The sequence below is a fragment of the Dama dama genome, chromosome 12 (assembly GCF_033118175.1).
Source record: "Dama dama isolate Ldn47 chromosome 12, ASM3311817v1, whole genome shotgun sequence".
Taxonomy (NCBI): Eukaryota; Metazoa; Chordata; class Mammalia; order Artiodactyla; family Cervidae; genus Dama; species Dama dama.
In genome coordinates this window covers 83,592,824-83,607,621 of record NC_083692.1, presented here as the reverse complement: position 1 = coordinate 83,607,621, position 14,798 = coordinate 83,592,824, and the positions used below count along the sequence as shown (strand labels likewise).

Below are 14,798 nucleotides of genomic sequence, written 5' to 3'. Positions count from 1 at the left end.
TTTCCCCCAACTTTGTCCAAATATTCTCAGCCACATAAGTCAGTGTAATGTATCACTACATCCTTTCCTAAAATATGGAATGAATTCAGAGTGTGGATATTTCAAGTGTGTATATAGATATTAACTGACCTCAAGGCTTCCCAGGTGGTGCTAGTGGTAAAGAACCCTCTTGCCAATGCAGGAGATGTAAGAGACATGGGTTCAGCCCCTAGGTTGGGAAGATCCCCTGGAGAAGGGCATGGCAATCCACTCCAGTTTTTTTGCCTGGAGAATCCCGTGGACAGAGGAGCCTGGTGGGCTACATTCCATAGGGTTGCAAGAGTCGGACATGACTGAAGCAACTTAGCACGCGTGCACATTAACTGACCTCATGTTAATTAATATTGTTAGTATCATTTACCATTAGAAGCCATGAATCTGTGCATTCAGCTGACTTGTGTGAGGTAAACTACCTGCACTGAGAAAGGAGAAAGTCTAATCAACAGAGAAATTGTAGTTATGATCCAGTGATTCCAATAAATAAACACTTTTTAAATACAACGTAAAGTCTTTATTTCTCCCCACAATTAGCAAATGAGTTTCATATTAGCTCAACTGGAAGTTTTCTTCTCATAGTTGCCAAGAAATGCATTTTTTAACAGAGCTGTCCCACAGAGCTGGGAGTGGACGGGCAAGAAGGAAGCCCTCAGTTGCTGTCTATACTCAGGCAGAGCTCTGTGTCAGAGTGTCTAGGAAAGTGTTCCTGCTCTGAGGGGTGGGGTCAGAATAGATTATTTCAAGTTTCTCTGGTTCAGCTAATTGTTGCTTTGGTTTGGGGCTTAATTATGATTCAATGCAAAATATTCTTTTTCTAACAGGAAATAAAGGAAAAAAAGAAATTCTGCAAGATGTATATCGAGGATCTTGTGAAGGAAGCCACAGAAATCAACATGAAAAATGAAGCTTTGCAGAAACTTTGGCCACAGATGTTCATTGAGCTTGTGAGGGATGCAGTTATAGAAATCCGCAATAAAAACTCCTATATGAAGCTTTGCCTACAGCAGATAACTGACCAAAAATAGAAATGGCTTTTAGTTACAATTGAGATTTTCAGTTTTATGTTTTTGATGGTTGAAAATATGTGGGTTAAAAAATGTTAAAGCAACAACAAAACTTTTCCTTCAAGCTAGAAAGACTAGCATCAAAGCATTTATTGCCTACTGTTCTTGTAGTTAAAGGTTAAGAAGGAAAGAACAAAAGGGAAAATTCATTTCCTATGTATGTTGACCAAACAACCTTTGGGAACTGAGCAGTCTTTAGGGCCCTTGAATGGGCCCTGCATCTTGGGTTCTTGATTTGACTGGTGCCCCTGCTATAGCCCAAAGCACGTAGTGTTCGCTCATGGTTCAGCATGAGTTGCTTCTGTCTACTTTCAGCTGATAATTTTTAGTTACTTACCTCTTTATTTTATGTCTTGATTTCAAAGCCAAAAATATGTTCTTTTTTATGAGTGAAGAGTAAACTTATTAATAAATCAGTTTAAAAGAAAACGTGTTTGCCTCCTTAATCCAGTCAGAATTGTCATATTTATTGTACGTTTCTCTTTAGCTGAGTAGGAGCCCTTCTCTTTACTTAATGTAGGAAGAGGTCTCATTCTTCTAAGGATGCATCCTTGGTGCACCACAGAAGGTCCTGGGGGTCACTATGAGCAGAAAATATGAAAATGAATCCAAACAGGGACAGGAAGAAAGTGTTTTTGCCTTAAGAGATCCTGAGTGTATGTATGTAAAATCCAGTGACTAATCAGTAAGTCTGCTTCTCTGAATGGTGTCTCTTTCTGCTGTTGGCTATGCTGAGGCTCTTTTTCTAGATAGGCATGTGTACCTGTATCTCAAAAGTATTAGGGATTTATGAGGGCAAGTTTCTGATTTTTCTAATTCCAGTTGAAGATCAAACCAAGAAATAAGATATAAGCAGGGGATTGTCCTGGTTGATGCTAGTGATTTTGGAGCCCATGACCATAGCCAGAAGTGATACAACTTTAGAAACACAATTTTACAGGTCCATAAATAGGAATTCTCCGATTTGCTCAGATTTCACCTGGCAGCTAGCTGTATAGATCACCAGGATATGGGAAAAGGAGAACAAAAGTTACAGGACGATAGAGTCCTATGGAAATGCTTGAAGGGAAGGAAGGTAAGCTGCTTTGCTTACACTAAGAAAGACCTACATCCTTAAGAGCTCTTGGTCACCCTCAAGTTTAGGAAGGGCTCAAGTTTAGGAAGCCATGTTTCAGAACATGGCCTTTCAAGTCTCACCCAAGCCTGGGTTTGCATCTCGGCACTTCAGCTCCCACTTTAGCTTGTGAACCATCGACATCAGTTTCTTCGTAATAGCACATATCTTATAAGATCATTGTGAGGATCAGATGAGATAATGCATTTAAAAGTGACCACAAAGTAAATGAAGCTATTCTTCGTCATCTTCTAGAAACACATTGAACCACAGAGTTGGTGCCCCAGGACAGGAAGAACTGTTAGTGTTTCCTGATGAGACTCCACCTCTCCAAATTGAAACATACAGACCAACTCTCATCTGTCTGGTAAACAGTGACCCCTCCCCGGGTTTCTGTCTTATTTGGTATAGAACTGAGAGCCCACCTTGAGGGTGATGCTGAGATGAAAAACAAGAGTATGTTGTTCGTGGGCTTCTAGGAAATAGGAGAGGCAAGGACATCTGACTATGACTCTGGACAAGGACATCTGACATGTGACTCAGGCATGCGGGGAGTGGTTGCTCACTCTAGGCCAGGCAGGGGAATGCCTGGTTGTTTAATAAATGACCTGTCCAGCTTCCTGCATGCTGCCTCTCTTCCCCTCACTCTCCCGCCCCTGATGATAAAGAGACTAGATCTTCACGTTCACATGCATTCTTGGCTCTCCCCAGTCCTCCTGGGCATTTAAGGAACTGAAAGAAGATCAGCACTCACTGGCTTGGTGGCAAACCTACAGGTTGGCTCAAACTCAGAGCAGCTGCGTCAAGCCTAGTAAGAGGGTTTCTGTCTTGTTTCTGAAATCAAAACTCCTTAATGCCCCATCTTTGGTCACTTGGTCTCTTCATCCGTTTGCACTTGAGCTCCCTCTTGTTTACCCCCACTGTTACACACTGACTGAGTTCTATTACTTGAATCCTTGTTTTTCCTGATCTCAAATCCCACTGACTGTGTCCTCCTGTGTAATTCTTATCCCTTGCCACTCAGCTTCCTCCCAACCCATGCTTGCTGGACTTTCAGGGTGAGGATAATCCCCAGAGGAAAGGGCAAGGGGACCTGGGTCTACCGTGTCTGAAATCAACTGAGGACTCTCTGTGGCTAGTGGGGATCCCGGCGACAAGTTGTCATCTTTACTTGGGGTTTTCCAGGATCTTCGGGAAGGGAGTGAGATGCATACCACACAGCTGAGACTATCAAGGTTAGTGTATTCTGAAGGATTGCCTTTTTCCAAAAAGAATCTCGAGCTGAAACAATATCACCTCAAAAGGAGAAAGGTACAGAATCCGCCAACTGGGGAGATACCATCCCCCGGGTTATGGTTTAGCAGTTAGCTGGTTACATGTGCTCTTGTTGGGTCTGGGGATGGCTGCTGAGTGTGCGGCTAATTAACTGTGCTGCTGTCAAGGATGGCGCCCAGGTCGGCTCCCTACTTCGTGAGCTTCACTCCACTGAAGGCCTGATGCAGGAGACCGTGAAGCCTCACCCTGCTCCTGATGTGTTCCTTTCCAGGGCAGGGGCTACAGTGGTATTCATATACTCCACTGAGTAATAATAATCATAACAACAAATAAGATTTATTTACTTAAAATCATGCACTATTTTAAGCTCTTTTTAAAAATGTTTAAAATTTATTTTTGTCCATGTTGAGTCTTGGTTGCTGCATGCCAGCTTTCTCTAGTTATAGCAAGTGGGGTCTGCTCTTCACTGCGATGCAGGGTCTTCTTTCGGTGGCTTCTGTAGTTGTGGCGCACAGGCTGTAGGTCAGCAGACTCAGCAGTTGCAGCACATGGCCCTAGAGCGCTCGGGCTTCAGCAGTTTCTATTCAAGTGCTCTAGAGCTCAGGTTCAGTGGTCGTGGCTCATGGGTTTAGTTGCCCCACAGCATGTGGGAGATTCCTAGACCAGAGATCAAACCCATGTCCCCTGCATTGCAGGCAGATTGTTTACCACTGAGTCACCACGGGAGTCCTATTTTAAGCTCTTTACATGTATTGTCTCATTTGTTCTCCCTGCACTGTGATATACATGTGCTATTGCCCCTATTTGAACACTAGAAAACTGAGACATTGAGAGGTTAAAAACCTCACCCAAGAGTATTTCATCCAATAAGTAGTACATGGGACCTGCATTCATAACCATATTTCGTCTTAAGCATTTGGCATCTGAGTAATATAAATGAAAGAATGAAAAGAGAGGAAGGAAAGAAAAGGAAGAAGCAAGTAAAGAAAAGAAGGACAAAAGAACAAATGAAAGAAGAACCTGGCTAGTTAGCAAGGCAAGCATGCAAACCAGAATACAGAGATACTGCTCAGGAGAATATTAAGTTAAATCTTAAAGGACAAAGGTTAGTTTTCCTAACCTGCTTTTATGGGTCAGCTGGAGATGGAATGGTTACTGTTGCCAAGAAGTTCAGAGCCAAGTTTGAAACTTGATCACACTGACTGTGGTTAACCAGTATTGATGGAGTATTTGTTATCTTTGATCCTGATTTTCTACTTAGGTTTATGTTTTCCTGGCTCATTGTATGTTTTTTTTTGCAAGCTACCTCAAATCCTTTCTGGAAAGAGGATAAGGATAAATAAGTGAGTTAAAATATACCCAAAGCTCCAAAGAATAGACTACTCCTATATTTTGGGCAATGAAATAGTTTACAGTTTCTCTTCAGGAGACGATGAAACTCTTCCTTATACCAATCTCTCTAAACTTGAGTTATCAGAGAGTTGGCTTCTTTCTTCTCTTTGTTTTTCTTGAAATATTTCAACATGTAGAAATATAGGTAGAATAGTATCTCAAATAAAACCCTGTATCCACTACCAAGCATAACATATTTTTCCACATTTGCTTCAGATTTTAAAAATAAAACATCACAAGTAGAAATGGAGCCTCTGTGTAGCTCTTTCCCTAGAGGTAACCACAATCCTGAATTTGATGCTTATCATTCATTCATGTTTTCATACCATTCCTATTTATGCAATATGCATAGGGAGTTCATTGAATTGACTTCATATTTTCATATTTTATATAAATAGTATCACACAATATGCATTTTTTCTGCATATTTTTTTCCACTCAGTATTCTGTTTCTGAGAAGCTCTCCCCAAAAACATAATTGATGGGAATAAGTAACTCAGCTTTTGTTGTTGTTTTTTTTTATTGCTGTTTGATATTTGGCTGTATGGTCAATGTATAATTTATATATTCATTTTCCTATTGATGGGCATTGTGATTTCTAGTTTATAACTATTACACACAATTCTTCTTTGAATATACTTGTTCACAGGTGAGTTTTGAGAGCACATAATTCCTGATGGAATTTCTGGGTCAGATGCACATCTTCAACTACATTAAATATTGTGAACTGTTTTCTGAAGTCATTATCAGTTTACATTCTGACAATACATGTTCAGTTGTTCCACATTCTCAATGATAGATTTCAGTTTTTGCAACCTGACAAGTTAATGTGCAGTATGTGTGTGTGTTCTTGAGGATGGCTTTTGTGCAGAGAAGAGATTATTCAAGAACTTTTTTAAAATTAAATTTATATACAGTGAAATGCACTTAACTGTAAAATCTGATTAATTTTGAAAATATCAACATCCCAATTAAGATATAAAACATTTTAATCACTTGAGAAAAGTTGTTCTAGCCAATTGCCTTTCCCTATGAGCAACTATTTTTCTAATTTCTTTCACCATTGATTGGTAAATTTTGTCTGTTCTAGAACTTCCTGTGACTAGAACAATACAGTGTGTACTCTTGTGTCAGGCATCTTTTACCCAAGAGATATATTTTTAAGAATCACTCATATTGTTTTACGTATCTGAAATTGTAATTTTTATTGCATAGTGTGAAAATACTACAATTTGTTTATCCATTCTATTGGGTTGTTTCTAACTTTGGGGATATTATGAATAAAGACATTTTATACAAGTTCAGTGGAGCTACTGGGTCATTGTAAGTTAAACTTTCTAAGAAACTGCCATGCATTTTTCAGGTGTATAATTTTACACTCTCTCCAACAACGTATACAGAGTTCCAACTGCCCACATGGTTGCCAACATTTGCTGTTGTGAGCCTTTATTATTTCTAACAATTCTAGTGTGGCTTTTTTGGCCATCTCATTGTTGCTTTAATTTTACTTTCCCTGATGTCTAATGCTGTTGATCATGTTTTTATGTGCTTTTTAGTCATTTTTATTTCTTCTTTTGTGAAGTAAATGTTAAAGTCTATTGCCCATTTCTAAAATTTGAATTGTCATTTTATTATTGATTTGTATGAGTTCTATATATGTTCTATATAAAATACTTCTGTTTTGAATTATAAAGTTTAATCCATTGATTAAGCCGGATTGCCAGGGAAATCCTGGAAAGTGCTTTTTGATGTTCCCTTTAAAATGGTTTGCCTGTCCAAAGTTTGCAAAGATATTCTCTGTTTACTTCTGGAGGCTTTATAGATTTAGCTATCACATTCAGGACTGTTATCCTTCTTGAATTAATTTTTGCAAATACTGTGAAGTAGGGATCAAAATTCATTTTCTTTTCCATATGGAAACCCAGTTGTTCCCATATGGTTGGTGGTTTAGTCGCTAAGTCGTATCTTACTCTTGCGACCCCATTGACTGTAGCCCGCCTGCCTCCTCTGTCCATGGGATTCTCCAGGCAAGAATACTGGAGTGGGTTGCCCTTTCCTTCTCCAGGGGATCTTCCCAACCCAGGGATCAAACCCGGGTCTCCTGCACCGCAGGCAGACTCTACCAACTGAGCTACAAGGGATATAACTTTGTACAAAAAAGTTCCTTTCTCCCCTTGAATTGCATCGGTAATTTTTTTTAAAAAATCAGCTGACCTGTACTTGTGTGGGTCTCCTTCTATACTCACTATTCTTTTCCATTTTAAACTCTTTACATGATACCATACTGTCATGAATACTGTAGTAAGTCTTGAAATCACATAACGTAACTCCCACCAATTTCATTTTTATTTTACAAAATTGTTTTAGCTAGTCTAGGTCTTTGCATTTCCATATAAATTTTAGAATCAGCTTGCCAATTTCTTCAATAAAAAATGATTTGGGACATTTTTATTAGGATTATAGTGACTATAGATGAATTGAGGAAGATAAATATCTTAATAATACTGCATCTTCCACTGCATGAATATGAGATATCTCTTCATTTATTTAGAACATTTTTCAGCAAAATTTTGTAGGTTTCAGTTTAAATTTTCTTCTGAAGTAAATTTATTCATGACTTTTTTCTATTTTTAAAATATTTTAAAGTTTTACTTTCAATTCTTTCTGCTAATATATAGTAATACAATTTATATATAATTAATCCTCATTGTTTATAGATTCTGTATTTGCAAATTCACTTAATTGCTAAAGCATATTTGTAGCCCCAAAGTCAATACTCACAGGGCTTTCATGTTCATTCACAGACATGAGCAGAGTGATGAGAAATTTAAGTCAGCCAGCACACACCTCCCAGCTGAGATCAAGGAAGGCAACATTCTGTCTTCTTGTCTTAGTTGTCATAATGTAAACAAGTGTCCTTATCATGGTATATTTAGTGTCATGTCTGTTACATTTTTATCTTTTCTTTTGGTGATTTTGTTTTATTTTAAGTGTCACCCAAGGATAGTGCCAAACTGCTCTCTTAAGCACAAGATGGTTGTGATGTGCCTAACAGGAAAAATACATGTGTTAGATACATTTTGTTCAGGGATGAGTTGTAATGCTGTGGCCATGAGTTAAATGTTATTGAATCAATAATATGTATTTTAAAAGATGTCTTAAAGCATACATTAAAAAGTTTACATACTAATTGACTGACAAAAATGTTGTGCTCAGAGGTTCACAGGCACCTAACCCTGTATTTTCCCCAGGAGCAATTGTGTAATATTTGCTAATTCAGTGTTCACAACATCTTTATAGAATATAACTTCAGTGGATAGTGAGGATCTAGTATATTGACCTTGTATCCTGTAACTTGGCGTGCTGCAGTTCGTGGAGTCGCAGAGTCCAACACAACAGCAACTGAACAACAACAAACAATCCATGCTTTACTAATTTTAACAGATTCTTTCCTAAGTTTCTTAGGATTTTCCAAAAAACATTTTGTCTACAAATACAATGTTACAGCTTTCTTTCCAGTCATTATACCCCTTCTTTCTTTTTCTTTCTTTATTGTACAGGCTAAGATTGCCAGTTCAGTTGTCTAAAAGAATTGGTTGTCATTGTTTTGTTCCTAATGTAAAAGTATTCAACATTTAATTATTATTAAGATTAACTATAGGTTTACATAGATAGCCTTTGTCAGACAAGGGAAATTTTCCCTCTTTTATTCCTAGTTTGCTAAAAGTGTTTATGGTGAATGAATATTGGCTTTTGTGAAATATTTTTCTACATCTGTTGAAATAATCATATAACTCTTCCTTGAGGCTGTTAATATTAAACCAGCTTTGCATTATCAGGATGATATAATGATATCTTTTAACATATTGCTCAATTTTATTTGCTAATATTTGTTTAGAGGTGTTTGTGTCTATGTTTATTAAGAATATTGTTCTATGATATTTTTCTGTTGCCTCTTTTTCAGATTTTGGTATCAAGGTTAAGTTAGTTTCCTAAAACTAGTGGGAAAGTCTTCCCATCTACTCTGTTTTCTGAAAGAAAATGAGAAGAGCCATATCCTTTAAAATATATGCTAAATTTCTTTGTGATTTATTCTTTGACTCAGAGGTTACTTAGAAATGTGTTATTCAATTTCCAATATTTGGCCCATTATTTGAATAATAGAACATTTCATATCATTTTGGTATGTGTGTGGAATCACCAGTATCAACATCCGAATCAAAGTTTAATTGAAGGGTCTATCTTAGTTCTGAAAGGTGACTATAACATCTGTATATCAACTTAGGTCAAAATTCTCAAGTATATTGTTCAAATCATCCTTTGCTTTATGCATTTAAGAACATGTTATTAAGTGCATACAAATTAAAAACTGACATAACTTACTGGGGAGATGATGTTTTGATATTACGAAATGACTCTTTTGTCTCTAGAAATTTCTAAAGTCTATTTTGTTCAATATTAATATAGCTATATCAGCTTTGTTTTTCTCACAATTTGAGTGGGGTATTTGTATGTTTTAATTCAGCCTTTCTATATCCTTATGTTTTAGGTTGTTGTTCAGTCACTCAGTCATGTCTGACTCTGCAACTCCGTGGACCGCAGCACGCCAGGCCCCCCTGTCCTTTACTGTCTCCTGGAGTTGATGCCATCCAACCATCTCATCCTCTTATGTTTCTTTTGAACAGCATATAATTTATATTTCTATCCAGTCTAGCAATGTGGCCTTTTTAAAGGTGAATTTAGTTCATTTGCGTTTACTGTAATATAAAATCAACTGGGTTTAAATTAACTACCTTAGTCTATGCTTTTACTTATACCTCCTCTTCCATGTTTTATTTCATTTTGTTTTTTCATCCTTAATTGCTTCCTTTTGATTTATTGAGTATTATTTGGTATTAAATTGTGGATATTTTTTAACCATAATTTTTCCTATATGGATTTAGAAGCTATATACTCTGTTTCTATTTTATGAATGACCTCCCTAGAACTTATATATATATATATATCTCATATCTGATAGTTTTATAATAAGCAATAAATTAAGACTTATAGGTAAAACTTCACCAACTCAATAAAAAACCAAATTTTATATAGACTTAATAGTGAACATTTATACTTCATATTCACAACTTTATATTTCATTTCTTCATATCAAATCATCATTTTATACAGCTCCATTTGCCCAGCACCTTCATTTTCTCATTCTTTATTTACACTGGAATCAGCTCACTACTTAAGTTTACATAATTTACATTAATTTAATATGCTCATCATTATTCCTGACCAATAAACCATTTTTATGAACTATGACTAAACACAGTATAATAGAAGTGAGAAGGAAATGGCAACCCACTTCAGTACACTTGCCTGGAAAATCCCGTGGACAGAGGAGCCTGGTAGGCTATAGTCCATGGGGTCGCAAAGAGTCGGATACGACTGAGCAATAGGTTCTTCTATAGAAGTGAGAAATAAACATATTAAGGAAGCAGTCATTCAACAAATAGTGAGTAATTATGAGGGTTTTAAGTGTATGCCAGACATAGTGCTGTGGCTCAGAATATAAAAGTGAGCAGTAATAAATGTAGCCTCATAAAATTCATAATCAAGTAGACAGTACAATCTGCATGGTGAGAAGATCCATTAGCCCAGAGGAATTCTACTGACTGATTTAAGCAGAAAACAACTATTTATAACATGGATAATCTTTAAAAATAAAACTATAGGAATGCTTATACTTCTGTGAAAGTAATTTTATGTTCCAAATTTGTGGAATATATATATGTATATATATTCCACATATATATATATATATATGCATGCATGAGTGCTAAGTCGCTTCAGTCATGTCTGACTCTTTGCAACACCTTGGACTGTAGCTCGCCAGGCTCCTCTGTCCATGGAATTCTCCAAGCAAGAATACCGGAGTGGGTAACCATTCCCTTCTTGAGGGGATCTTCCCAACCCGGAGATAGAACCCAGGTCTCCTGCATTGCAGGCAGATTCTTTACCACATTCATACATATATAATTTTTAAAGTATTTTTGACCGTTCTGAAACCACCAAATTATCTTCAGTTCATTCACTTAGACTGCTGGCATCCACCAGTGGTCTAGAGAAAATTACTTTCAAAATATACATGTGGATGTGTTTTTTACATATCCTCCTCCAGCAGTGTAGCAGAAATCTGGTTGGTGGAATTGATTTCACTTGTTCCAAAGTTGAGACTTGATTGACAAAAGCTGGTTAACAGTCTCTTGTCTCTTGCTGCAGTCATTGTGCACTGAATCAGATGAAAGCCAATCAACATATGGAATTTCTCTAGCATCAGTAATTGGTTCAGTAGGGCCGATCAGAGAGAAGTATAGTTTTGTTTTATACTTTGAATGTTTAGGAGTAAGAGAGCTGTCTCTCTCTTGCTCTTAATACATGGTGTACAAATATGAAGGCTGGAACTTCTACAGCTCTTTAATACCATAAAAGACATCACCCACACTCAGAAGACGACTGCTAATAACGAGGACTAGAGGAGTCTTGTTAGAGCTATGCTTGAAGCCCTCTCTACTGCTGGATTTTTTCTCTGCTGAATGATGTCTGGGGCTTCAGGAAGGAAGAGGCATAGAATGGCATTTGGAAAAGTCTGAAGGATTATTTACTCACATGTCTGGTGGTTGATGCTAACCATTGACTGGGACTTCTACTAGGGTTGTCACCCACAATACCTACACATGGCCTCGTCAAACGGCTGATTGGGATTCCTCATAGCATGGTGGCTGGGTTCCAAAAGAAAGCATCCCAAACTCTGTCATCTTCTATGACTTAGCCTCAGAAGTTGCATAGCATCACTTTCATATCAGAGATCACATTGGATCATATTGATCCAGCTCTAGTCTGGTGTAGCATCAAAGTCACACTGTCAAGAAAAGCATGTGGAATGGGAAATAATGATACATCGATTTTGAAAACTACCATCTGCTGCGCATACCATGCTGTTTCTCGTTTCTAAGGGCTTGGATATTTTGCAACATTTCTTTCTACCTTTATCACTGGCTAAACCACACTTAGCCTTCTCTGGGTGAAAGGGGTCCCTGTCAGTGTATACACAGCACCCTGTATTTCTTTTATAAAGTTTACTTGTAATTTACATGGCTATCTCCTCCAACATTCTCTAAAGTCCCTGACCATGTCTGTCTTCATGTCTTCATTGCTGTAATCCAGCATAGTTAGCAAGCATAATATATGGATGAGTAATAAAGCTTTATCTTACACTTTGTATAGCAAACCAGTTTCATTTAAGTTGGATTCTCATTTCTGAGATAGCCCTCAACTTCCAGACTTTTAAAATCTTTGCATCCTGCATTTTTTAAACCCTTTGCACTGACACTTCTATGCACCTTCCAGATGCAAAGTTCAGACTTTTATAAATCAGGCGGCAAAGAATATTCTGAGCTACATCATAGTGGCCATGCCCAGCAGCCAACTGCTCAGTCTTATGAACATCACCATGTGTGTGCAGCAAAGTAAATGGAAAAAAGAAAAATAAGTAATTCTGATACTAGTGATAAGTGAAACCTTACAGGTACTACAATAGAGTCAAAGATGAAAATCATTAAAAAATGATAGAAAGGCAATAAAAAATGAGAACAAAATGGAAAGAATTTCGCTGGAGAAACATCATCAGAGATGGGATCTAGGGGCTTCCATGGTGGCTTAGTGGTAAAGAATCCACCTGTCAAAGCAGGAGACACAGGTTAGACCCCTGGTCCAGGAAGATCCCACATGCTATGGAGCAATTAAGCCCATGCACCACAGCTATTGAGCCCGTGCTCTAGAGCCCAGGAGCGGCAACAACTGAGCTCATGCACTGCAACTGCTGAAGCCTACATTCCCTAGTCTGTGCTACACAACAAGAGAAGCCACCACAATGAGATGCCCACGTTCTGCAACTAGAGGGTAGCTCCCCCTCACACATCTAGAGAAAAGCCCATGCAGCAATGAAGACACAGCACAACCAAAAAATAAAGTAAATAAAGTTATTTTTTAAAAGGTGGAATCTAAAAGATAGAATGTTACTATGGGATCTATCTTTTTTTTTTTTTTTTTAGCTCTCTGGAAATGAAAGCTGCTCATAATACACAAATTCTTCTGATGAACCTTTCATTTTCTAGCAGATTTATAGCGAGATATTGTCCACTTAAAGAGTAGACTTCTTATTCTAAAAAAGATATGAAGCTCATAATTAATTTCCATCAACTCTACAAGTCAAGTTTATCAGTGTATCCAGGCTGTGAACTGATGTTGAAGATGGCAACAGTAAGATATGTAGTCTGGGAAGAAGACTTGAAGTCTTAGATACACCTGTGCCTGACAAGCAGAAGATCATATCAGGTTCATGACTGGCAAGATATCTTCTGAAATATAAGCAAAGACCTACTCTGGGAAATATTTCTGGAAAGATGGCATAGGGATGCGCATATCAGAATCGCATTAGGGAGTCTTATAATTCAGATGGCTGCCTGCATTCCCTTTCCGCAGATAAAATCTCTTCAAGTGGGTCCCTGCCTTTTTAACAGGTCCCCAAATAACTCTTTACATATACCAAATTTGGAGACCAATACTTGGTAGATGCTCACACTGGATCCATGAGTCACTTGATGTATTCCTGCAAGCTGGGAAAGAGTCCAGTTTAGTCCAGTGAGACTGGACTAAAGCCCAGGAGACATAAGCCCATATTAACAAGAAGAAAGGGTTTATGACAAGAGAATGAGAAGAAGAATCCAAGGAAAGATTTGGCCATCACCTTTGAAAATTTTGTGTATTTTCCAATGTCTAAGACCTCTACCTCTCTCCCCTAGCTGACATTGTAACAGCAGAACTGGGTAGCCCTCCTTCCAACAAATTTCTGTGAGGCACTGGTCACGTGGTCCAGAGCATTTTGTGAGACTGTGACGCAGAGACAGTGGCTTTAAGTATGATTTAAGAACAATAACACTCCTGGCTTCTGCGCTGTGGGATAGCCTGCTGACAGCAGTGGAAATGGTGACAGCCCGAGACTGATCAACGATGAATGGGGCAAGTGAGACTGCTGACTTTCAGCTAATCCCAGCACTGCATAGAAGAAATCAGAGATCTTTACATCATAAGCTATGGGAAGTTAGATCTAGTAGCTGAATTCTCAAAGCCTAAAATGGACATGAAGATGCTGTTGGCAAACATAAGTAGCCTAAAGATCAATGTCCAAGCAAAGCTGAGACTGGAAATATGTAGCTAACCCCAGAGAGCTTACTTATTAACATGATCTCATCTAAAACAATTCAAATTCTGCTGGGTTTTTCTATCAGTGAGTCTGTGGCTTGTGTTTGTGGTCTAGGAAAGAAACCATATGAGTGAGTTTCTCTCTACTTCTCTTTCTCATCCTGTCCATTTTTCTTTTCTTTATTATCCTCACATCTCTCCCTACTTCTCATATCTTGCTATAAATCCCCTCAAAAGTAATCATTTTTTCCATATCTGTCATCTGTTTTACTTCATTTATTTTTTTGTCTCAGATATTTCTGTAATCCTCTATCTTTCTTGCTCCACACTCTTGGTGCTCTCTTTCCCACACTTCTCATCACAAAGCACATCTCCTTCCCTCTCATTCCATTAATCTCTTCCTGTCTTTGTTTTTGTTTCTTTGTTTCTCAGTGTCTCCAGCCCCTTGTCTTTATATCTCAGTCTTCCAAGACCTTTATATCTATTTTTAAAAATATCTGTGTTGATCTCAATCTCTATCAAGTTATTCTTAGGAGAATTAATGTGCCAAGGGAAGTGAGCTATTCTGACAAGCAATATTTAAGGTCCCATGGAGAGAACAGAGACTTGTTACATCCAGTTTTCTCCTACCAGACTGTGAATTCCTCAAAGCAGGGATAGGGCTG

At 37.9% G+C, this 14,798-nt stretch overlaps 1 protein-coding gene across 6 annotated transcripts in view; it reads left to right on the top strand.

Moving 5' to 3' along the window:
• Nucleotides 1-1,529, top strand: part of LRRC49 (leucine rich repeat containing 49) — a 152,662-nt gene extending 151,133 nt beyond the window's left edge. For all 6 annotated transcript variants that reach the window (XM_061157950.1, XM_061157949.1, XM_061157953.1 and 3 more), the window contains one exon: nt 858-1,529. In XM_061157950.1, the coding sequence (XP_061013933.1) occupies nt 858-1,061 (204 nt within the window). In that variant the 3' untranslated portion in view covers nt 1,062-1,529. The remainder of the gene's footprint in view (nt 1-857) is intronic.
• The last annotated feature ends 13,269 nt before the right edge of the window (nt 1,530-14,798 follow it).